Consider the following 24,496-nt stretch of genomic DNA (forward strand, 5'->3'; position numbering starts at 1 on the left):
TTTCACTTTTGTAGTCTTTGTTTTTTTATATATATATATACATACCTATTTTTTTTACTTTGATTCAGTTCAAATCAGACATAAAATATAGAATTACATTAAATAAATGTTATATGAATAAATTATTAATTGATAAATCAAATTAGAACTTCATGAAGTATGAAGATAAAATTAAAAAACAGATGTAAAAGTTGTTCTTTTAAATTAACACACACTTTCTCTCACTCTCACAGACACACTCAAACAGACACACAATCTCACAGACACACACTCACACTAACAGACACACAATCTCACAGACACACACTCACACTAACAGATGCACTCTCACAGACACACACTCACACTAACAGATGCACTCACACTCTCACAGACACACACTCACACTAACAGATGCACTCACACTCTCACAGACAAACACACTCACACAATGTTCAAATTGTGCATCAGTGTTTCAACAGACAGTGTGTGAAAAGGTATTTGTGTGAGTGAGTGTTAAACTTTATTATTTATTATATTATTAAATATGATTTATTTAGTATTAGTAATATAAACAATGCTTATAATTATTTAATCTATTATAATTATTTGTCATTTTAAATTATTTAATACTAGGCTGCTACTACTAATAGTAATAAAAATGATTATTATTTTCATCTTTATTATAATAATTACTATTATATTTCTAATCTATAATGTGCGTGTTTTACTGAAATATAATGTATTGTTAATCTGCCGTGCGCGCGCGCGGTGAGTATACGTGGCTCGCGGGAGGCCACTGTGCGCGCGCTCGAGAAATAGGAGTTTTTTCGTAGCTGCGCGCTGCATTGTGGGACGGCGGCGGAGGCCCAGACAGGCAGCAGCTCTTCAGAGTTTAATACACGTGTGTTTATATTTTTATTTTCGAGTCAGTAATATCGCAGCGATCCGCGAGCGATGGGGCAGGAGCATCTGATGAGCGCGGCGGAGGACGTGGCGGACCAGGTGTGTGTGTGTGTGTGTGTGTGTGTGCGCGTGCATGCATGAGATTCATATTCATATGCCTGCGAAGTATGGTTTATTAATGTGTTTTGGTGCATTAGTGACTTTGCTTCAGGTTTTGTTTCTTTACCGGGACTTTATTAGGAACTGTCATTATTATTATTTTTTTTTTTAATGATAAATGCATGCGAATGCATTGGAGATAAAGGCAAATATGGGTTTCTAAATGATGTTAGAGCATGCACAACAAAATACACACTTAATGCACGCTCTCATCGTATTTTATCTGGCAAAGTTTCCTGAAAGATGCTCCATTGAGTCACAGCTGTTACTGTACTCTCGACTATAATCACAGTACTGCTCTAAAACATGTTGAGGAATGATTGCTCAACCTCTGAGGGTTAGATAACCTCCCCAAAGCTCATGCTTTATCACAGTTCTCCTTCTGAAATCATCAAATATGATATTTCATAAGTGCCCTCAATGATCATTCATGTGTTATTTGCTATTGAAGTGTGTTTGCACGAGTGCAAGTGTGTGAATGTGGAGTCTAAATTATGAATTGTCATTATTCTTCTTTTTTTTTTAATGATAAATGCATGTGAATGCATTGGATAAAGAAGTAGATATGAGTTGCCAAATGATGTTAGAGCATGCACAACAAAATGCACATTTAATACACGCTCAGATCGTGTGTTATGAGTGGTGAAGTTTCCTAAAGATGCTCCATTGAGTCACAGCTGTTACTGTACTCTCGACTCCGTCTATGATCCCAGTACTGCTCAAACATGTTGAGGAATAATTGCTCAACCTCTGACGGTTAGATAACACATGCTTTCCTTCTCAAATCATCAAAAAATGATATTTTATAAGTGTCCTTTATATGTTATTTGGCATTGAAGTGTGTTTGCATGGGTGTAAGTGTGTGTGTGTCCCCAGCATATGCTCTCCTGTGAATCTGGAGTCTAAATGTGGAGGAGTGTCGGGTTGCTGTGAGTGCAGTAATGAATATGAAACCCGAGCTTAAAGGTGCACTATGTAAGATTTCCGTCCGCTAGAGGTTGCCTATTCAAAACAAAGGCGTGCTAGTGTTGCACGACATGCCGGTAGTAGAAAAGTATTGCGATACCCTGCTATTACAAACGGTACGATATGGACTATTATTAGTACCGGTTCTTTAAGGAGGACAGCGCTAACATGAGCTGTGTTTCTTAATGTGTGTGGATGTGTGACAGCAGGTGTCAGGACGTGTGTGTGAGCTCTGCTTCAGCCGTACACTAAACATTGGAAGTAGAAGAGGCGCAGCGCATGACAGGGAAAGCAAAATAAATATGTGCACATGAGAAGAAAAAGCGCGGCGCGGGACGTGCTCGCGTTACCGGACTCTGACCTGAAGCGGGCGCACACCATTCAGACAACATGCGGTCGCGATTCAGTTCTTTAGCAGATTATTATTTGGGTTTGAATTGTCAAAATTATGTAAAAATGCGTGGTCTGGCGAGTATTCAGGTGAACACAGTCAGATATGTTTTTAGTGAGCGTATACAGCTGAGGTAATGAGAGCCGTGCTGGTCTTAAGTCAGACCTAATATTCTGTGATTAATGTTAATCAAACACCAATGAAAAATAGAAAACCACCACATGCTTGGCTAAATAACTCAAATATATTTATTAAGAATCAGTGTATAGTTAAATTATAGAGTGAAGACTAAGTAAACAGTTTTATCTTTGATTATTTAATTTTTTCGAGACTTGCTTCTGTTAAATAGACCTATAGCTGGAAAATAAAGCGATATTTTGTTTGTAATTTGCATTTTTTGCTTAGTTTTTTAAACAAAGATAAAATTAAAAATCTATATTATAATTATAAAATTAAATTTAAAAAATATTAAATTACTCATTTCATGAAATTTGATTTTGTTTGAATGAATCGGTTGAATCAAAAATTCAATAACCTGTTCATAAACGACTGCCTTAATCTGGAATGAATCAGCCGTTTGAATGAATCGTTTGGATGAATCGACTCAATGACTCACTCATTAAGACTCACCTGCTGCCCCCTACTGGAGGTTTAGTTTCATGTTTAAACATACTTTCTAAAATGTCTTGTTTATCCAAAAATACAAATCTCATAACATTATTTAATGAAATTTTCAGTGTAAAATATTTAATTTGATTGGTAACAGCCCTATAGTGTCTTATTTTATTTGAATGAAATATAATATAAAGAATATAATATAAGATTAGGGGTAAAAATGCCCTTTAAAAAAGGTAAACATATCACAAATATGCAGATTTCAATATCCCAAAGCTGATTGTACACTGCTGAGAATATTGCTTAAGAATAAATTATTTACTACAACACAAAAAAATAAAAAAATAAACCTTTTTTCGGGACAATCACTTTTTTTACACGGACAAGTAAATGGATTTACTTATCCGAAGGACAAGCACATGAACATGCTTAATGTCGAGTCCTGTAATGAATAGTGTTAAAAAAAATCCAAATCATTATCAGTGAAATTTTCAAATAAAAAAAAATTCGGTTATAAACCAGGGCCCGTATTTATCAAGCTTCTCAAAGTGCTATTGTAGTCTTAAGTGCTGAAAATTGATGAAATGTACTCCTACTTTCAAACTTACGTATAAAAGCAAGTTATCAAATTTCTTAAAGCTAAGAATCACTCTTACTCTTCCAGTTATTAAAGGGGGGGTGAAATGCTGTTTCATGCATACTGATCTTTTTACACTGTTAAAGACTTGGAATCCCATACTAAACATAGACAAAGTTTCAAAAGTTAAGGTGGACGTTTGATGGGAGTATTTCTTTGTCAAAAATACTACTTCCGGTTAGTCATAAGTTTCTGCAAGTTTTTTGAGATCATGCGTCCCCTTTGACGTTAATGGGGGCGGAATTTCCTTGTATGGGCCTTACGGACAATTCTACCGGAAGAGTGTGAGAGAGAGCGAGGGAGAGAGCGAAAGCAACAGGCTACGCCCATCAAAGCGCTGGCTTGTAGGATGCTAAACAGGTGATATAACCAGTAGCTACTGACTTACCCACTGATAGGCCGGCGGTCGATCTGTATTAGCACTTTCCTCACACGACGGGCGAATCACTTTCCTCACAGAGCGACTCACTTTCCTCACGCGGCAGGCGAATCACTTTCCTCACTGAGCGAATCACTTTCCTCACCGAGCGACTCACTTTCCTCACAGAGCGAATCACTTTCCTCACGCGGCGGGCGAATCACTTTCCTCACTGAGCGAATCACTTTCCTCACTGAGCGAATCACTTTCCTCACAGAGCGAATCACTTTCCTCACAGAGCGACTCACTTTCCTCACGCGGCGGGCGAATCACTTTCCTCACTGAGCGAATCACTTTCCTCACTGAGCGAATCACTTTCCTCACGCGGCGGGCGAATCACTTTCCTCACAGAGCGAATCACTTTCCTCACAGAGCGAATCACTTTCCTCACAGAGCGAATCACTTTCCTCACAGAGCGAATCACTTTCCTCACAGAGCGAATCACTTTCCTCACTGCAGCGCGCTGCTGCACACGTCATTATTTAGCTCCGCTCACACGACACGCCCCCACCCGCTCGGCTTTTTTCGGAAAGACTCGGAACAGCGCATCTTTCTTATATAATTATAAAAAAAATAAAGACTTTTCGGAGATATGCAGGATGCAATGCTACTCTATAGGTACTCAAGATTGAAATGACACTGACTGAAACTGAGTGTTTCACCCCCCCTTTAAAGACAGCTCGAGGGGTCTCTCAGTGGTCAGGAGTGTCCAGTAGGGGCAGCGATGGCGCTGAGGAGACAGAGACGTGCGCAAAACTTTCAATAGAGGGAGAATGTGTTCGAAATGTTTGAACATTTCGAACACATTCTTTCTTATTTGCAAACATTTCTTTCTTATTTGTCTGTGCTGCTTCGGACATGACTATATTATCCGACGAACAAAGTTGGGCTCGCACGTCCGAATGTAAGGAGGTGTGTGTGTTGGTGGAAGTGACGTATACGCCGTAAAGCAGTCGAATTTTGTAGTTCTTTTTGTTCTCGGGTTACTACCCGAAACCCGAAGTTTAAAAGTACGATTAAAAACGATACAGACCCCATCAGGCTATGGCAGACGTGCCATTCAACCTATTGTAAGTCGATTTATCATCACAAGATTCTTGAACATATATTATGAAGGTTGAAAAGTTACCTAGTGCTGCTTTAAGACGTCAGTGTGTCGTCGTGAGCCACAGGGCTCTGTGTGTGTGTTGTCTAAGCATGTTTTTTTTGCTCTCGTAGAATTGTTCCCCATTCACATCATTATATGACCGACACAGCAACGGTTGAGTTAAAAATCTTCATTTGTGTTCTCCTGAAGAAACAAACACACACTGGGGGTCAGCAGATAAACATCACCGGCTCATTTTTGGCTGAACTAACCCTTTAAGCTTCTGCTTCTTCAGAATGTGTCGTCACACGAGATGCTAGTTTGTGCCTGTAAAACGATCAAATGATCACGGGCTGTGTCTGAAATCACACACTTCCCTACAGTGTGTGAGAAAAGTGTGTGTGATTTCCCAAAAGTCCCTGAATTATCTACTTCTGCTGAGATTCTGTGCGTATGATGGACACTTTATATCCCATGAGGCCAGTGAAGCCACGCGACTGATCACATGATCATGACATCATGGCCACGCACTTTCATACTCTATACATTCCTAATAAATCCATTACATTATTTCCCAAATTCGATTTTTCCCCATTTGAGTCCATTTTAATGGTTAAATTAAATTGTAATAATCAAAAAGCATATCTAATAAATTGAAATCATGGAACTTATACAATTGAACAACTATTTGACAACTAGTTTAAAAACACTGCTGGTTTAGTTGGATCATTGAAGGTCAGCAGTACACTGATTTTGTGTGTGTGTGTGTTTGTGTGCGCGTGTGTGTTTGTGTGTGCGTGCATGCGTTTGTGCGTGCGTGTGTGTGTGGGTGTGTGTGTGCTCTTGCAGTTCTTGCGGGTCACGAAGCAGTATCTGCCTCACGTCGCTCGGCTGTGTCTCATCAGCACGTTCCTGGAGGACGGCATCCGCATGTGGTTCCAGTGGAGCGAGCAGCGGGACTATATAGAGGCGACGTGGAGCTGCGGATACTTCCTCGCCACGGGCTTCGTGCTGCTCAACCTCATAGGGCAGATCGGTGAGACTCACACACACACACACACACTGCTCAACCTCATAGGGCAGTTCGGTGAGACTCACACAAACACACACACACACACACACACACACACTGCTCAACCTCATAGGGCAGATCGGTGAGACTCACACACACACACACACACTGCTCAACCTCATAGGGCAGATCGGTGAGACTCACACACACACACACACACACTGCTCAACCTCATAGGGCAGATCGGTGAGACTCACACAAACACACACACACACTGCTCAACCTCATAGGGCAGTTCGGTGAGACACACACACACACACACACACTGCTCAACCTCATAGGGCAGATCGGTGAGACTCACACACACACACACACACACACACACACACACACACACACACACACACTGCTCAACCTCATAGGGCAGATCGGTGAGACACACACAAACACACACACTGCTCAACCTCATAGGGCAGATCGGTGAGACACACACACACACACACACTGCTCAACCTCATAGGGCAGATCGGTGAGACTCACACACACACACACACACACACACACACACACTGCTCAACCTCATAGGGCAGATCGGTGAGACACACACAAACACACACACTGCTCAACCTCATAGGGCAGATCGGTGAGACACACACAAACACACACACTGCTCAACCTCATAGGGCAGATTGGTGAGACTCACACACACACACACACACACACACTGCTCAACCTCATAGGGCAGATCGGTGAGACTCACTCTCACACACACACACACACACACACAGACACACACACACACACACACTGCTCAACCTCATAGGGCAGATCGGTGAGACTCACACACACTCACACACACACACACACACACACACTGCTCAACCTCATAGGGTAGATCGGTGAGACTCACACACACACACACACACACACACACACGCACACTGCTCAACCTCATAGGGCAGATCGGTGAGACTCACACACACACACACACACTGCTCAACCTCATAGGGCAGATCGGTGAGACTCTCTCACACACACACACACACACACTGCTCAACCTCATAGGGCAGATCGGTGAGACACACACACACACACACACACACACACACACTGCTCAACCTCATAGGGCAGATTGGTGAGACTCACACACACACACACACACACACACTGCTCAACCTCATAGGGCAGATCAGTGAGACACACACACACACACACACACACACTGCTCAACCTCATAGGGCAGATCGGTGAGACTCACACACACATACACACACACACATACACACACTGCTCAACCTCATAGGGCAGATCGGTGAGACTCACACACGCACACACAGCTCAACCTCAGGACTGATCGGACAAACACACACACACACACACACACACACACACTGCTCAACCTCATAGGGCAGATCGGTGAGACACACACACGCACACACAGCTCAACCTCAGGACTGATCGGACAAACACACACACACACACTGCTCAACCTCACAGGGCAGATCGGTGACACACACACACACACACACACACACACTCTGTGTAGGTGTTGTGATGCTGTAGTGTGACTGATGTGTGTATCTCCTGCAGGAGGGTGTGTGTTAATCCTCAGCAGAAACTTCGTTCAGTACGCCTGCTTTGGGTTATTCGCCATTATTGCGCTACAGGTGAGTGAGGAACATGAAGGATATTATTATAACACACACCTTCATATCTGAACATTTATCAGCGCTCTCTTTCTCTCAGACCGTCGCCTACAGTATTCTGTGGGATCTCAAGTTCCTCATGAGGTGAGTGACCGCAGCAGAAAACCGCATTCACATCAGATATCACAATATTCCTCATATGCAGAATAAAGGGGCGGGCCTGGTTGAGTTAGTTAGTCGTGTGTTGAAACTGGCGGTTATGGGAAGGGGCGGGACATTTCCCAAGCACCAATCACAACACACTGCTCCAGCCGACCAATCAGAGCACAGTGTGCTTTTCATCAGGTGGGGCTTCATAGAGACAGGAACTAAACAGAGAGTTATTGACAGACTGGGAAGAGAGGAGCTGCAACAATGGAGAATATGAGGAAATAATCAACATTCAAGCAGAAAAACCTGCTCTAGTAGAGCCAGAAAACACTGAACTGAACACTGACTTTGTGAAAGGGCATAATGTGGCCTGTTTCATTTTCATTTTTGGATGTGTTTCCAACATTAAAGGAACATACATGCTTATGTTTAAATGCTCATGTTTCATTTAAATATCAGTTGGTTTTGGCCTATTAATACACTTAAATATCGGTTGGTTTTGGGATATTAATACATTTAAATATCGGTTGATTTTGGGCTATTAATACATTTAAATATCGGTCTGTTTTGGTCTATTAATACACTTAAATATCGGTTGATTTTGGGCTATTAATACATTTAAATATCGGTTGGTTTTGGTATATTAATACACTTATATCTGGTGGTTTTGGGCTATTAAAACATTTAAATATCGGTCTGTTTTGGTCTATTAATACACTTAAATATCGGTTGGTTTTGGGCTATTAATACATTTAAATATCGGTTGATTTTGGGCTATTAATACATTTAAATATCGGTTGATTTTGGGCTATTAATACATTTAAATATCGGTTGGTTTTGGTCTATTAATACATTTAAATATGGGTCGGTTTTGGGCTATTAATACATTTAAATATCGGTCTGTTTTGGTCTATTAATACACTTAAATATCGGTTGGTTTTGGGCTATTAATACATTTAAATATCGGTTGATTTTGGGCTATTAATACATTTAAATATCGGTTGATTTGGGCTATTAATACATTTAAATATCGGTTGATTTGGGCTATTAATACATTTAAATATCGGTTGATTTGGGCTATTAATACATTTAAATATCGGTTGGTTTTGGTATATTAATACACTTATATCTGGTGGTTTTGGGCTATTAATACATTTAAATATCGGTTGGTTTTGGGCTATTAATACATTTAAATATCGGTTGATTTTGGGCTATTAATACATTTAAATATCGGTTGATTTGGGCTATTAATACATTTAAATATCGGTTGGTTTTGGGCTATTAATACATTTAAATATCGGTTGATTTTGGGCTATTAATACATTTAAATATCGGTTGATTTGGGCTATTAATACATTTAAATATCGGTTGGTTTTGGTATATTAATACACTTATATCTGGTGGTTTTGGGCTATTAATACATTTAAATATCGGTTGGTTTTGGTATATTAATTCACTTATATCTGGTGGTTTTGGGCTATTAATACATTTAAATATCGGTTGGTTTTGGTATATATATACATTTGAATATCGGTCTGTTTTGGGCTATTAATACACATAAATATCGGTTGGTTTTGGTATATATATACATTTGAATATCGGTCTGTTTTGGTCTATTAATACACTTAAATATCGGTTGGTTTTAGTATATTAATACATTTAAATATCGTCCGGTTTTGGTATATATATACATTTGAATATCGGTCGGTTTTGGTCTATTCATACATTTAAATATTGGTTGGTTTTAGTATATTAATATATTTAAATATCGACTGGTTTTGGTATATTAATAAATTTTAAGAGCCCCACACACAATCAAGGCATGATACGGCCTCTTTTTGGACGTGAGTGACCTTTAGTTGTGTGTGTGTTCTGGTAGGAATCTGGCTCTCGGTGGAGGTTTGCTGTTGCTGCTGGCCGAGTCTCGCTCTGAAGGGAAGAGCATGTTTGCCGGCGTGCCGTCGATGGGCGAAAGCTCTCCCAAACAGTACATGCAGCTGGGCGGCCGCGTTCTGCTGGTGCTGATGTTCATGACGCTGCTGCACTTCGACGCCAACTTCTTCTCTGTAAGTCTGTGTGAAAGTTGCGCTAGTCTTTACTAGGGCTGTGCGAAATTGAAGAAAAATGCGATATGCAATACCTTGTTAAATAATGTGATATTCAAAATGCAATACGATATTGCTATTAGTGTGTAAAATCTCTTTAACCCTTAAATGCATACCTCGGGTCGTCAGCGACCCGAGACGTCATTCACTACCCTCCTCCTCCTCCTCATTCATTTTTTAAAGTTAGACATCACCCTTCTTAGTATTCCTCAATACATTTTAAACAATATAACAAGAAAAAAATAATTTTCATTCACATTATAATTGAATGACTGTTTTTTCACTCGTTTTTTGTCAAAATTGTATAGGGTCGCTAACGACCCGAGGTGTGTAGGATTGTACATATATATTTTGTTTGCACAGTGATAAATTAATCTATAATGACGAAATGGGGTGCAATTCACCTTTATTCCATAGTTACCACAGGGGTTTTCAAACTTCACGATGCCAAGGACCCCCAAATATGAGAAACCTTTATGGGGGACCCCCTTCCTAAAATACATCTATATATTTATTAAAAAAAAAAAAAACTTTTAAACTGTTAGATAAATAGTGTGACATTATAAATACAACATATTGTTTCCAAACTTAAATTGGTTATACTTATTGTATGTATTGACCTGAAGAAAAACATTGAAACTTGTGTACATGAAGTACATGAAAATGTACTTGTTTAAGCAACTTTCATAATGTAGTTCTTTGTAAGCAGCATGCGTACCATGTTAAGAACCCCAGTGAACAAGATAAAAGGGACTAGAGTGAGAAAAACTCACTAGAAAGATACAAAGCAAACATACAAATTTTGAAAATATATGTATAAGGCAAACAAGGAGAAACAATTAGAAATGAAACCATTAGATTGTTGGGTAGACTCCATTTTTGCTTTGTCTTTTAATTCTCTGAAATTTTCTGGGGACCCCTTAGAACCTTCTGGAGGACCCCTGGGGGTCCCCGGACCCCAGTTTGAAAACCCCTGAGTTACCACATCATCAAAGTCAATTGATGATGGATGTGCTCAAGAAGCTGTCAGTGATCAAAATATTGATTTTAAAGACGTTAAAAATGAGTTTGGAGAATATGCATGAGATGCTGAATATGAGCCAGATGCTGAAGTAAACGAGCTCTGACGAGGACAGATGATGATGGTATTAAACATCTGCTCAAACTGAACCCTTACAAACTCCAAAAGGGAACGAAGTATGTTTATTTTATTCTTCTGTAAGTGTTACTCTAACATCAGGAGGTTTATATATTATCACGACAGGTAGAGCTCTATCCATGTTAGATATAGATCCGGGTCGCTAACGACCCAAATATGTAAGAATGTTTGGTGAAACAGTCATGCATTTAAGGGTTAAATTACATTTTAAAACATATTTAAAAACTGAGAATGAAACCATCTATGTGTTTCACATTCTTTATGGGGGAAAAAAACATCACTACAACTTCTGAAAGTGACCAGCTGTGTTTTAGCAAAAACGTGTCACAAATCTGATAATATAATTTTAACGTGTGTGTGTGTGTGTGTGTGTGTGTGTGTGTGTGTGTGTCAGACAGCACAAGATTGTAAGTTGTTGTTTTACACAAGTTTAACATTTTTTAACGTCAAGCAAGTCACATAAGTAAAAGTAGTCGTGTGCCCAGTCTATTCTCTGCTATATGCATCAACATAAAATTTCACAATGTTAAAGTAGCCTATTAAAATCATTTTACTTCACTATTGTGACGTATAAACGCTTCTGGAACGAGAACAAATTTAGGGTGGGGCTTGATTTTGTCTGTGGGGAATTGATTGGCTGGTTGGATGGTTGTGGTTTACTATTGGTAGATTTCATGTGAGTGGCAGGTTGCCCCGCCCTCAATAAATCACTTAGAATAAACACTGGAATATTGCATTAAAAATTTTGATTTCATAGTGACTTAAGGTGTTAAAAACACCAAGTTGGTGTAAATGCAAAAAAAGTAGTCGTCACATTTATTTCTGTAGTGTTTTATAGAGTATATTGTTTCAAAACAGCTTCACATTGATAGACAGATTTTTTAACTGCGGTCTGGAATGAATGAAATTCGACACAGAAGCTTCAAATGACACGTTTGACATGTGCTCTGAGATCATGAACCCGGCAGTCAAATGTCACGACAGAAGAACATAAGACACTCGTTCATACTCATACAGCTCTGTGTGTCACAATAAATACAATTCAAATCAAAGTTAAAGTTTTTTTTTGCTTTAAGTATGAATATGTTAGCCTTACTGTTATCTATAAAATCCAAAACAATGACAAAAGAACGATCAGACAGTGCTCTATATAGGGGACAGGGAACGATCAGACAGTGCTCTATATAGGGGATAGGGAACGATCAGACAGTGCTCTATATAGGGGACAGGGAACGATCAGACAGTGCTCTATATAGGGGATAGGGAACGATCAGACAGTGCTCTGTATAGGGGACAGGGAACGATCAGACAGTGCTCTGTATAGGGGATAGGGAACGATCAGACAGTGCTCTATATAGGGGATAGGGAACGATCAGACAGTGCTCTATATAGGGGACAGGGAACGATCAGACAGTGCTCTATATAGGGGATAGGGAACGATCAGACAGTGCTCTATATAGGGGATAGGGAACGATCAGACAGTGCTCTATATAGGGGACAGGGAACGATCAGACAGTGCTCTATATAGGGGACAGGGAACGATCAGACAGTGCTCTATATAGGGGACAGGGAACGATCAGACAGTGCTCTATATAGGGGACAGGGAACGATCAGACAGTGCTCTATATAGGGGACAGGGAACGATCAGACAGTGCTCTATATAGGGGACAGGGAACGATCAGACAGTGCTCTATATAGGGGATAGGGAACGATCAGACAGTGCTCTATATAGGGGACAGGGAACGATCAGACAGTGCTCTATATAGGGGATAGGGAACGATCAGACAGTGCTCTATATAGGGGACAGGGAACGATCAGACAGTGCTCTATATAGGGGACAGGGAACGATCAGACAGTGCTCTATATAGGGGACAGGGAACGATCAGACAGTGCTCTATATAGGGGATAGGGAACGATCAGACAGTGCTCTATATAGGGGACAGGGAACGATCAGACAGTGCTCTATATAGGGGACAGGGAACGATCAGACAGTGCTCTATATAGGGGATAGGGAACGATCAGACAGTGCTCTATATAGGGGACAGGGAACGATCAGACAGTGCTCTATATAGGGGACAGGGAACGATCAGACAGTGCTCTATATAGGGGACAGGGAACGATCAGACAGTGCTCTATATAGGGGATAGGGAACGATCAGACAGTGCTCTATATATAGGGGATAGGGAACGATCAGACAGTGCTCTATATAGGGGACAGGGAACGATCAGACAGTGCTCTATATAGGGGACAGGGAACGATCAGACAGTGCTCTATATAGGGGACAGGGAACGATCAGACAGTGCTCTATATAGGGGACAGGGAACGATCAGACAGTGCTCTATATAGGGGATAGGGAACGATCAGACAGTGCTCTATATAGGGGACAGGGAACGATCAGACAGTGCTCTATATAGGGGACAGGGAACGATCAGACAGTGCTCTATATAGGGGACAGGGAACGATCAGACAGTGCTCTATATAGCGGATAGGGGACGATCAGACAGTGCTCTATATAGCGGATAGGGAACGATCAGACAGTGCTCTATATAGGGGATAGGGAACGATCAGACAGTGCTCTATATAGGGGATAGGGAACGATCAGACCATTTTTTTAAATGGGAAGGAGCTGTTCAATATGCCCAACCCTGTTTTCCTGTTTCAGGGGAAATGACATCAACTCTTGGAATAATGATGTGCGTTTCAAGGCACTTCAGTGGGACTTTTTCTAAGAATTGTTTACTGAGAGGTTCTTTGGAGAACCAAAATCATATCATCACCCAGCTCTTATCTGCTAAATCAGACTATAAGGCATGAAGATATGAAGATGTGATGGTTTTCTAACTCAACCCCATCTTTGTCCTCCAGATTCTCCAGAACATGGTTGGAACGGCTCTCATAATCCTGGTGGCCGTCGGATTCAAGACCAAACTGGCTGCGCTCACGCTGGTGGTGTGGCTTCTGGCCATCAACGTCTACTTCAACGCTTTCTGGACAGTTCCTGCCTACAAACCAATGCACGATTTCCTGAAATACGACTTCTTCCAGACCACGTCGGTCATCGGAGGCCTGCTGCTAGTTGTGGCCCTTGGCCCGGGTGGTGTCTCAATGGACGAAAAGAAGAAGGAGTGGTGAAAAAGACAAGAGTCATTTGGTTCAAGAACTCACAAGACGCCATTATCCTGTTCGTCCGCTTCATCACGTCCCACTTCCTCTTTATTTTAAGTGCATTGGAGTTTTATTTACTGCAGACACTGATGATGATGCAACATGAACGCAATTTATTCTTGCATTAGTGTCTAATTTCCGTCCTACAAGTCTGTGAATAGTCTGAGAGATGGACTTAACGGGTTGTGAGCGTGACTGACGGAGCAGCTCGTCTTCCTCATCTTCATCTTTTTGATCATGTTGGTGGTCAGCCATTTTCCTGAGGGCGTTTGTGATGTGCATCCGATGTGAATTTCCTACTGTCCGCGTCTCCAGGGACGTTTACCGTGTGTGAAATCAGGACGAGAGCTCCTGCTCTTCAACTTGATTTATTGTCAAGTGTTTTCTGTTGATTATATATATGTATTAAAAAAGCAAGTCATTATATTGATTTTTCAGAAGTTTATATTGTATTTTTGATTTTCGGTTTTCAGATCATGGCGGAAAAATAAAAGCAAAACCAACAAATAATCAAAATGTTCTGATATGATTCATTGTCTCCGTTCTTTAACACAGTGGACAAACATGCGTCAAAATTATCCTATATACGAATTTCGTTAATCAGACGATCAAAACTATGAAAAGTTCTATAGACTTTAATTGAGGGGATCAAAGCTATTTAAGATGTCTATCACTAGCAAAGCTTCATGACTACCCTTGGAAAACATGTTAATTATGCTAACAAAAAAAAGCAACATTAAATCGTGATAGCAACATGTTAAAGTTTGTTAGAAACATGATAAGAACATGTTTAAAATGTTTTGCAATTAGCAAAGAGTAAGCAAATTGTTAACTCTATCATGTTAGAAACATGTTTCACAATGTGCCAATTCAGGCTAGGAATGTATGAAATAATGCTATCAACATGCTAAGCATGTTAGCAATGTGTTAACATGTTAATCATGTAAGCAAACATGCTAGCAACATGTTGTCAACATAACATGTTAATCATACTAGCAACATCTTAATAATGGTACCAACATTCTAACAAAATGCTAATCATGTTAACAACATGCTTCCAACATGTTAATCAATGTACCAACGTTCTAACAACATGCTAATCAATGTACCAACGTTCTAACGACATATTAATCAATCTCAACGTTCTAACAACATGCTAATCAATCTCAACGTTCTAACAACATGCTAATCAATGCATCAACGTTTTAACAACATGCTAATCATTGTCTCAATGTTCTAACAACATGCTAATCAATGCATCAACGTTCTAACAACATGTTAATCATTGTCTCAATGTTTTAACAACATGCTAATTAATGTATCAACGTTCTAACAACATGCTAATCAATGTATTAACGTTCTAACAACATGCTAATCATTGTCTCAATGTTCTTACAACATGCTAATCAATGTATCAACGTTCTAACAATATGCTAATCAATGTATCAATGTTCTAACAACATGTGAATCATTGTCTCAATGTTCTTACAACATGCTAATCAATGTATCAACGTTCCAACAATGTGCTAATCAATGTATCTACGTTCTAACAACATGCTAATCAATGCATCAACGTTCTAACAACATGCTAATCAATGTACCAACGTTCCAACAATGTGCTAATCAATGTATCTACGTTCTAACAACATGCTACTCAATGTTCTAACAACATGCTAATCAATGCATCAACGTTCTAACAACATGCTAATCAATGTATCATATTTCGAACAACATGCTAATTAATGCATCAACGTTCTAACAACATGCTAATCAATGTATCAACGTTCTAACATGCTAATCAATGTATCATATTTCGAACAACATGCTAATCAATGTATCATATTTCGAACAACATGCTAATCAATGTTTTAACAACATGCTAATCAATGCAGCAACGTTCTAACAACATGCTAACGTTGATCAGAGTGTTAATCATTGTTAATCAGCAACGAGCAAGCGTTATTGTAGCTTACCGAGTTATTCTTGTTTTTCCCAAAAGCAGCCTGTAATAAAGTTCATAAATATGGGAAGGAGACGGGAACCGACGAACAGGTTACAGGACACCTCAACCTCCGCAGACAGTTTTTAATGTTTATCAGACAATAACTAGGCTACTCAAGATTTGGCTTTAGTATAAAGCAATATATATTTTCGGGACAATTAGGGCCCGATTCGGGACAACAGTGTAGATTTCGGGACTGTCCCGAATTGGGTTGCCAACATAGAGCCTGAAAGCTCTCACGCTGCCCAACTTCATCTCACGCCAAACTGCCAAACCTACTTTTTATATTAAACAAAGCTAAGCCTATAGCTTTTTAAAATTGGTATTAAGTTTTAATGCGAAATTCAAACAATAAATAGCGTTTTCACAATACAGATGTTTGCAGCAAGTTTTGTTCAGCTTGTGCATTGATTATTAAGTCAGCCATATTCATAGGGTCGTTTTATGGAGAGTGATAGCGATGCAATATTGTTAACATGAATGTTATTCTTGTATTTAGCCCTCAAGTATTCTGTATAATTGGTCACACTCATACTCATTGATGGTCAAATGTGACCACACACCTTACTATTTTTCAATTAAATAAGTGTTCTATATTTTAGTTTAATAATGTTTATTGAATATTTTGAAGAGATCTTTTGGTAGGCTATTAAATACAGTTTTTGCAATAATTGTTGTCAATTAATGACCACTTAAAATATATTTCTTCTAATATTTTTATTATTTATATTTCAATTTGTGTAGTAATTAAGGTTAAAATATAGAATTCCAATTCAAAGAGGTAAATTAGAGTCATTTTTTTTCTTATAAAATAATAATAATGCCATTACCCAGGAGGTGCCTCATGGCTCTTTAATAAATATACATGTATCTAATCTAGTTGGTCAAAAACATCGTCTTCCATTTGAAGAAATATTTAGATATGATCAAACACTAGATTTCTTGAAATGTTACATTTTAAAACCTTAATAATAACTTATGCATCATATTAGGATTTAGTATCCTATAATGAATAATGATACTTATATAAGCACACACAAGTGAATATTAATGAATGCGAGCATATCATTTGACCCAAGAAACGTTTAAAAGAGTGCTAAGACGAACTAATTTTCCTTATTATGTACAGTAAGCTATAGTGCTACATATGAATTGATACTAAATTATGTTCAAAATAGCTCCTCCCCCCCCCCCCCCCCCCAAAAAAAAAAAAATCTCATTCCAACCTGAACATAAAGGTTGGCAACCCTGCATGTCATCATGTCCATCTTGATGAGTATCCTAGAAGACAAGCCTGTATATGACTTAATACAGATGAGAAAGACCACGCATATCCCTGCATTAGGTCTTAAAGGGGCAGTACCCTGTGCGACTGTCTGATTAATGTCAAACAGAAGATAAGAACATCACTCACTGCTCTTAATTGAATAGCTTTGTAAGTTTAATAAGGATTAATCTTTAATTTAAACTGTTAAATATGCACTTATTTTACATTTAATTATTTTATTCCATATCTGTACCTGAAAACTAATATTAGATCTACCTGAAAAACCTGATAAGCATTGTTTATTTTAACCTGTCCTCCAAAAAAATACGACTTTAGGTTTCTCAAGCACCTTATTACGACCTTTATTGACGTTTTAAAGTCATGCGCCCTCTAGCTGGCGTAAAAATAATGACAGTGTCGTGTTACGTCTGACCAATCAAAATGGTTGTTCATTTTAACCCTTAAAGACCTAGAACATTTTTGGGGCGCCTGATGTGCCTCTACTTTTCTTTGTTTTTCTCCCCCATTCTAGCAGTGAGCATCAAATTTTAAACAGGAGAACCTGAAGTTTCCATCTAGCTCATTTGATGTCCCAATTTTACATTTATTTATTCTGAGAATGGATTAAATTAATATAATTTCAAGAAAAATGGCAGCAAAAATTTAATGTTTTTACTGTGAACTCGAGCAGAACTTCATGAAGTTTGGATTTTTTCCTTTAGAAAGTTAGACTTGGTTGTTTTACACTTCCAGATTACATTTTGTCTACATGTAACAATCCCTCAGCAAGTTATAGCCATTTATTATAACATTATTCTAGGCGTTTCTAGGTTTTTGAGTGAAAACAGGTGTATTTTATTGACTGATAATGTGTCCTAAAAAGTTTAAGTAAAGTAAATCGAAAGATTGTTATATAATAACAACAGTGAAACAAACATTTTTCTTCAGAGAAATATATTATAATTTGAGCATGAAAAACAAACGCAAACAATACATCAAGTGGTGAAATAAAATATTCCGAGACTACTTTTACATGTGGGCGGCTATATTCATAAACGGACATTTCAACCTCTCTGCACATAATCTTCTCAAACACAAATTGAGGAAAATATAATAGTGAAAATTGTGTAAAACACAAACTACATACAAATAGAGGAATATACTGGCTGTGCTCTGAGAGAGAGAGCGCTTTGCACACGTTTATTTCTGTTTGGTTTCATGATGCACGCAAATTCACACCCACGTTCATTTTTCAGAGAAACGTGATTCGTGGTTCAAAAGACCAAACACTGTGTTTATTGGTTGAGTTGATGAAAGTTTCAACGAATCTGGGCACAGGGGGGTGGGACTAATAAAAAATAATAATTTCTGTTTGGCTCAGGGGAACAACCCACGTGTGTTTCCTGGACAAATCAATGCTGCATATTTTGATGACGCATCCACGCTGACTATGGAGCCTCTGAATGATCAATCGCGAGACATATTATACCTATGGAAAGCAGAGATTCTCCTCTTTACGGTGCAGTTTACAGCATAAAGATTGGATTTGCGATTTAAAAGTTATTAAACATTTTAGAACGATAGTTATTTTTAGCCGTGGGCAGCTGTCTCGGTCTTTAAGGGTTAATGCAATGTGTGGACTTTTTACAACCATTTGTCATATTTCCATTTAGCAAAAATATTTTTTTTAATTAACAACTACACCCACCCCATCCCTAAACCTACCCAGTGATTTATAGTGCATACACACTTTTAAGCACATGTGTTCCCTGAAATATCTGGCAGCTCAGAGATGTACAGCAGCATTTAAGTATGAATTATGAAGTATGAAAATTAAGCTCCAGTATACATTGATTAAAAGCTACTGTATTAAAGGTTTTTTATTTATTCACTTTATTCACAGTGAGTGATTTTCTTTGTCTTTTGTTGTTTTATTAACATAATTTTAGAGGTGAACTGTCCCTTTAAGGACAAGTGTTCACTATAGGCTACGCTACTGTCACTTTAAGACCTGATCGCATATCTGAAATTAGGGGCTTTAATATAAATATTTGGCAGGAATAGCAAGAGGAAATACTAGTAGGCTAATCTGAATTTAACCAGAGGATGATCTCGACACAGACCAATTAAAAAGTAGATCTTTGTTCAAAAAAGGTTAAGCACCCCTGAGTTACATCATACTAGCAATATGTTAAAAGATGTTAACAATATGTCTAACAACATGCTAATAATGTTAACAATGTAAGCAAAATGTTAAATCATGCTAGCGTTTTTTTTGTTTTGTTTGTTTGTTTCTTACTTTCTCTGAGTATCACCTTACAACTTTTCAAACAAGTTTGTTTTTTACAAGTTTTTCAAAGTTATGTAAATCAGACCTGAAGATATATCTTCGGGTAGAAATTGTGAGTAATCACGGGCCTTTTTATGGCACCAACATTATTATAAAAATAAATGTCACATACAAAGTTACATAACGTGTTTTTGTCCTGTGTGTATGAAATATGGAATAAATCCAATATTGTCGAATCGCCGCGCAGGTTATGATGTTTGTGTATGCAGTGTTTAATTTAGTGTATGTTTATTATTATATATTTTTAATCAAAAGCGTTAGTGAGATATCAAGCATGTTTGCTTTAATTAAATCCTTAAATTAATTTCGTTGTTTTTACACACCGTGTCCTTTTATGACTTTTATTTCCATTCACAGTGCTAACAGTTATAGTTTCTCAAGCATTTAATTATGTCTGAGGCATCCTTTGGTGTTTTGGGAACTGTTGGCCGAGTCTGATTGGCTCGCCGCGGTCTGTGTTGACGCCTCCTTGATGTTGCGCGTGATCTGATTGGCTCGTGCGGTCGAGGGGCGGGGCTTCATGCATGTGATCTCAGGCTCTACAAGCCACCAAACTGGATTTGGATTCGGCTCTGGACGCGTTTGTTTAATTCATTATTATTTCCTGGTGTTTTTTGGTGAGTTCCTGCATTTTTTATCTTGTGTTTATGTTTATCCATGTGGATATGAGTTTATTTATTTAGTTTTGTTTATATCTCAACAGGTTGTCGTTCACGTGAGGAGCGCTGTTGATATTGTTAAGGCTCTGTTATTTCTGCGTGTCTTATAAAATAGCATTTTATTTCTATATGGATGTATAATTAAAGTCGCAGTTTGATCTGTGTAGAGTTAAACTGGCTCAATGATTCCTAGACTGATGTTTAATCATCTGCTGCTCTGTTAAAACGAGCTTTACTCATTAAACACTCTTATATTATAATCACAGGCAATAACTGAGCCACATCACGAATATACACAATTATTATTTTATAGCATTTATGACTTCAATGATGGGTTCAGAAGATTGTTTCTTTTCATAACATGATTGGATAATAAGAAAATAAAGACAGACTGCCTTAGTGTACTCTGTTTTGCATTCTTATTCAATTTAATGCCGATTTTATGACATTACCAGCATAATAATAATGTTTTAGTATTATATTTTAGTATGTTTCATCAACTCATCAACTGGCTTCTTTTATTATTCATGTCTATTTTACATCCTATTTTGCATTATTGACATTATCAAAATAACATTTTAGCCGAAATACAAAGCTGACATTTTATATTTAATATTAGATTTCATATTTCAACAACCTAATTGCATTTTTTTATACTTAAAATCTATTTTATGTTCCTTTTTGTATTTTTTTTTATGTGATGCATTTTTCAGCATAATAGTTTAAATGCAAAATCTGAAATGTAATATTTTAATATTAAATTCTATATTTCAGCAACTCAGTGGGCATTTTTTATGATTAATGTCTATTTTATATTCTATTCGTAAAATTTTATTACATTGTCTGCGTAATATTTTGAATTAAAAAGTGAATTAAATTGATTTATTATTATATTTTCATATGTCTCAGCAACTCAATAGCTGTTTTTAATAAATAATATGTCTATTTTACATTCTCTTTTGCATTATTTATAAATCTGATGCAGTTTTATTAAATTGTCAGCGTAATATTTTAAATGCAAAAGCTGAAATGGAATATTTGAATATTAAATTGTATTATATTTCAGCAACTCAGTGGGCATTTTTTATAATCAATGTCTATTTTACATTCTCTTTTGCGTTATCTTTGAATGTAATGCAATTTTATTAAATTATCAGCGTAATATTTTGAATTAAAAAGTGAATTAAAATGTTTTATTACATTTTTATGTGTTTTAGCAACTCAATAGATGTTTTTAATAAATAATGTCTATTTTACATTCTCTTTTGCATTATTTGTCAAATTTAATGCAATTTTATGAAAGTTATAAGTGTAATATTTTAAATGCAAAGCTCAAATGGAATATTTTAATATTAAATTATATTATATTTCAGCAACTCAGTGGGCATTTTTATAATTAAGATCTATTTTACATTCTATTTTGTTTTTTATTTATTTAATGCAATTTTATTAAATTATCAGCGTAATATTTTGAATTAAAAAGTGAATTAAATTGATTTATTATTATATTTTCATATGTTTTAGCAACTCAGTGGGCATTTTGTATAATGCATGTCAATTTTACATTGTATTTTAATTATAATATAATTTTAATTTTAATATTATATTAAATTATCAGCGTAATATTTTGAATTACAAAAGTGAGTTAAAAAAATGTATTATAATATTTTCATATGTTTTACCAGCTCAATAGAATGTAAAAGACATTAATTATTAAAACATCTATTTTAATTTGATGCAGTTTTATGACATCAGCACAATATTTTAAATGCAAAAGCTGAAATGGAATATTTAAATTTGATTATATTTGATTATATTGTTTATATTTGATTATATTTTTATATTTGATTATATAACTCAACAGGTATTTTTTATAATTAACATCCATTTTATGTTCCATTTTGCGTTCTTTTATAATTTAATGCAGTTGCATGACATTATCAGCATAATGTTTTGAATGCAAATGGTGGAATTGAATATTTTAATATAAAAATATTAAAAATCATCAAATCAGTGGGCATTTTTTAAAATAAATATGTATATTTTACATAATAATTTGCATTTTTTTTAATGAATGCAGTTTTTATGAAAGTATCGTGCATCATATTTTGTAAAAAGAAATGTGATTTGAATGTTTTATGATTATATTTGAATGTATCTCGATGTGTGTGACAGCTGAGTTTGACCTGATGTTTGACCTCTGTGTGTTTTGGTGAAGGTCAGATGATGAATGTTTGACCTCTGTGTGTTTTGGTGAAGGTCAGATGATGAATGTTTGACCTCTGTGTGTTTTGGTGAAGGTCAGATGATGAATGTTTGACCTCTGTGTGTTTTGGTGAAGGTCAGATGATGGATGTTTGACCTCTGTGTGTTTTGGTGAAGGTCAGATGATGGATGTTTGACCTCTGTGTGTTTTGGTGAAGGTCAGATGATGGATGTTTGACCTCTGTGTGTTTTGGTGAAGGTCAGATGATGGATGTTTGACCTCTGTGTGTTTTGGTGAAGGTCTGATGATGAATGTTTGACCTCTGTGTGTTGTGGTGAAGGTCAGATGATGGATGTTTGACCTCTGTGTGTTGTGGTGAAGGTCAGATGATGAATGTTTGACCTCTGTGTGTTGTGGTGAAGGTCAGATGATGAATTTTGACCTCTGTGTGTTTTGGTGAAGGTCAGATGATGAATGTTTGACCTCTGTGTGTTTTGGTGAAGGTCAGATGATGAATGTTTGACCTCTGTCTGTGTGTTTTGGTGAAGGTCAGATGATGGATGTTTGACCTCTGTGTGTTTTGGTGAAGGTCAGATGATGAATGTTTGACCTCTGTGTGTTTTGGTGAAGGTAGATGATGAATGTTTGACCTCTGTGTGTTTTGGTGAAGGTCAGATGATGGATGTTTGACCTCTGTGTGTTTTGGTGAAGGTCAGATGATGAATGTTTGACCTCTGTGTGTTTTGGTGAAGGTCAGATGATGAATGTTTGACCTCTGTGTGTTTTGGTGAAGGTCAGATGATGAATGTTTGACCTCTGTGTGTTTTGGTGAAGGTCAGATGATGAATGTTTGACCTCTGTGTGTTGTGGTGAAGGTCAGATGATGGATGTTTGACCTCTGTGTGTTTTGGTGAAGGTCAGATGATGGATGTTTGACCTCTCTGTGTTTTGGTGAAGGTCAGATGATGAATGTTTGACATCTGTGTGTTTTGGTGAAGGTCAGATGATGGATGTTTGACCTCTGTGTGTTGTGGTGAAGGTAGATGATGAATGTTTGACCTCTGTGTGTTGTGGTGAAGGTCAGATGATGGATGTTTGACCTCTGTGTGTTTTGGTGAAGGTCAGATGATGGATGTTTGACCTCTGTGTGTTTTGGTGAAGGTCAGATGATGGATGTTTGACCTCTGTGTGTTGTGGTGAAGGTAGATGATGAATGTTTGACCTCTGTGTGTTGTGGTGAAGGTCAGATGATGGATGTTTGACCTCTGTGTGTTTTGGTGAAGGTCAGATGATGGATGTTTGACCTCTGTGTGTTTTGGTGAAGGTCAGATGATGGATGTTTGACCTCTGTGTGTTTTGGTGAAGGTCAGATGATGGATGTTTGACCTCTGTGTGTTTTGGTGAAGGTCAGATGATGGATGTTTGACCTCTGTGTGTTTTGGTGTAGGTCAGATGATGAATGTTTGACCTCTGTGTGTTTTGGTGAAGGTCAGATGATGGATGTTTGACCTCTGTGTGTTTTGGTGAAGGTCAGATGATGGATGTTTGACCTCTGTGTGCTTTGGTGTAGGTCAGATGATGGATGTTTGACCTCTGTGTGTTGTGGTGAAGGTAAAT

The 24,496-nt window shown here is 37.6% G+C and overlaps 2 protein-coding genes across 4 annotated transcripts in view; both read left to right on the plus strand.

The window, feature by feature from the left end:
- Positions 1-779: 779 nt before the first annotated feature.
- Positions 780-14,911, plus strand: surf4 (surfeit 4). 3 transcript variants are annotated; one of them, XM_067439760.1, is made up of 6 exons: positions 780-984; positions 6,008-6,194; positions 7,761-7,837; positions 7,917-7,960; positions 9,846-10,032; positions 14,096-14,911. In XM_067439760.1, exons 1-6 carry the CDS (start codon positions 937-939, stop codon positions 14,360-14,362), a joined length of 810 nt encoding a protein of 269 aa, XP_067295861.1. In that variant the 5' UTR covers positions 780-936; the 3' UTR covers positions 14,363-14,911. The 3 variants fall into 3 exon arrangements, with proteins under 3 accessions (XP_067295861.1, XP_067295862.1, XP_067295863.1); XM_067439761.1 differs by lacking the exons at positions 780-984; positions 6,008-6,194 and adding an exon at positions 7,287-7,305; XM_067439762.1 differs by lacking the exons at positions 780-984; positions 6,008-6,194 and adding an exon at positions 7,569-7,586.
- A 5,580-nt stretch (positions 14,912-20,491) lies between these two features.
- Positions 20,492-24,496, plus strand: part of ass1 (argininosuccinate synthase 1) — a 56,380-nt gene continuing 52,375 nt past the window's right edge. Inside the window, exon 1 of the mRNA XM_067439763.1 lies at positions 20,492-20,631. The gene's annotated coding sequence lies outside the window, so the exon portion shown is untranslated. The remainder of the gene's footprint in view (positions 20,632-24,496) is intronic.

The sequence above is a fragment of the Pseudorasbora parva genome, chromosome 3, assembly GCF_024679245.1.
Source record: "Pseudorasbora parva isolate DD20220531a chromosome 3, ASM2467924v1, whole genome shotgun sequence".
Taxonomy (NCBI): Eukaryota; Metazoa; Chordata; class Actinopteri; order Cypriniformes; family Gobionidae; genus Pseudorasbora; species Pseudorasbora parva.

Coding starts and splice junctions, on each gene's coding strand:
- surf4 (XM_067439760.1), top strand. CDS start 937: ATGGGGCAGGAGCATCTGATGAGCGCGGCGGAGGACGTGGCGGACCAG. Junction 985..6,007: donor CGGAGGACGTGGCGGACCAG/GTGTGTGTGTGT, acceptor GTGCTCTTGCAG/TTCTTGCGGGTCACGAAGCA. Junction 6,195..7,760: donor CAACCTCATAGGGCAGATCG/GTGAGACTCACA, acceptor TATCTCCTGCAG/GAGGGTGTGTGTTAATCCTC.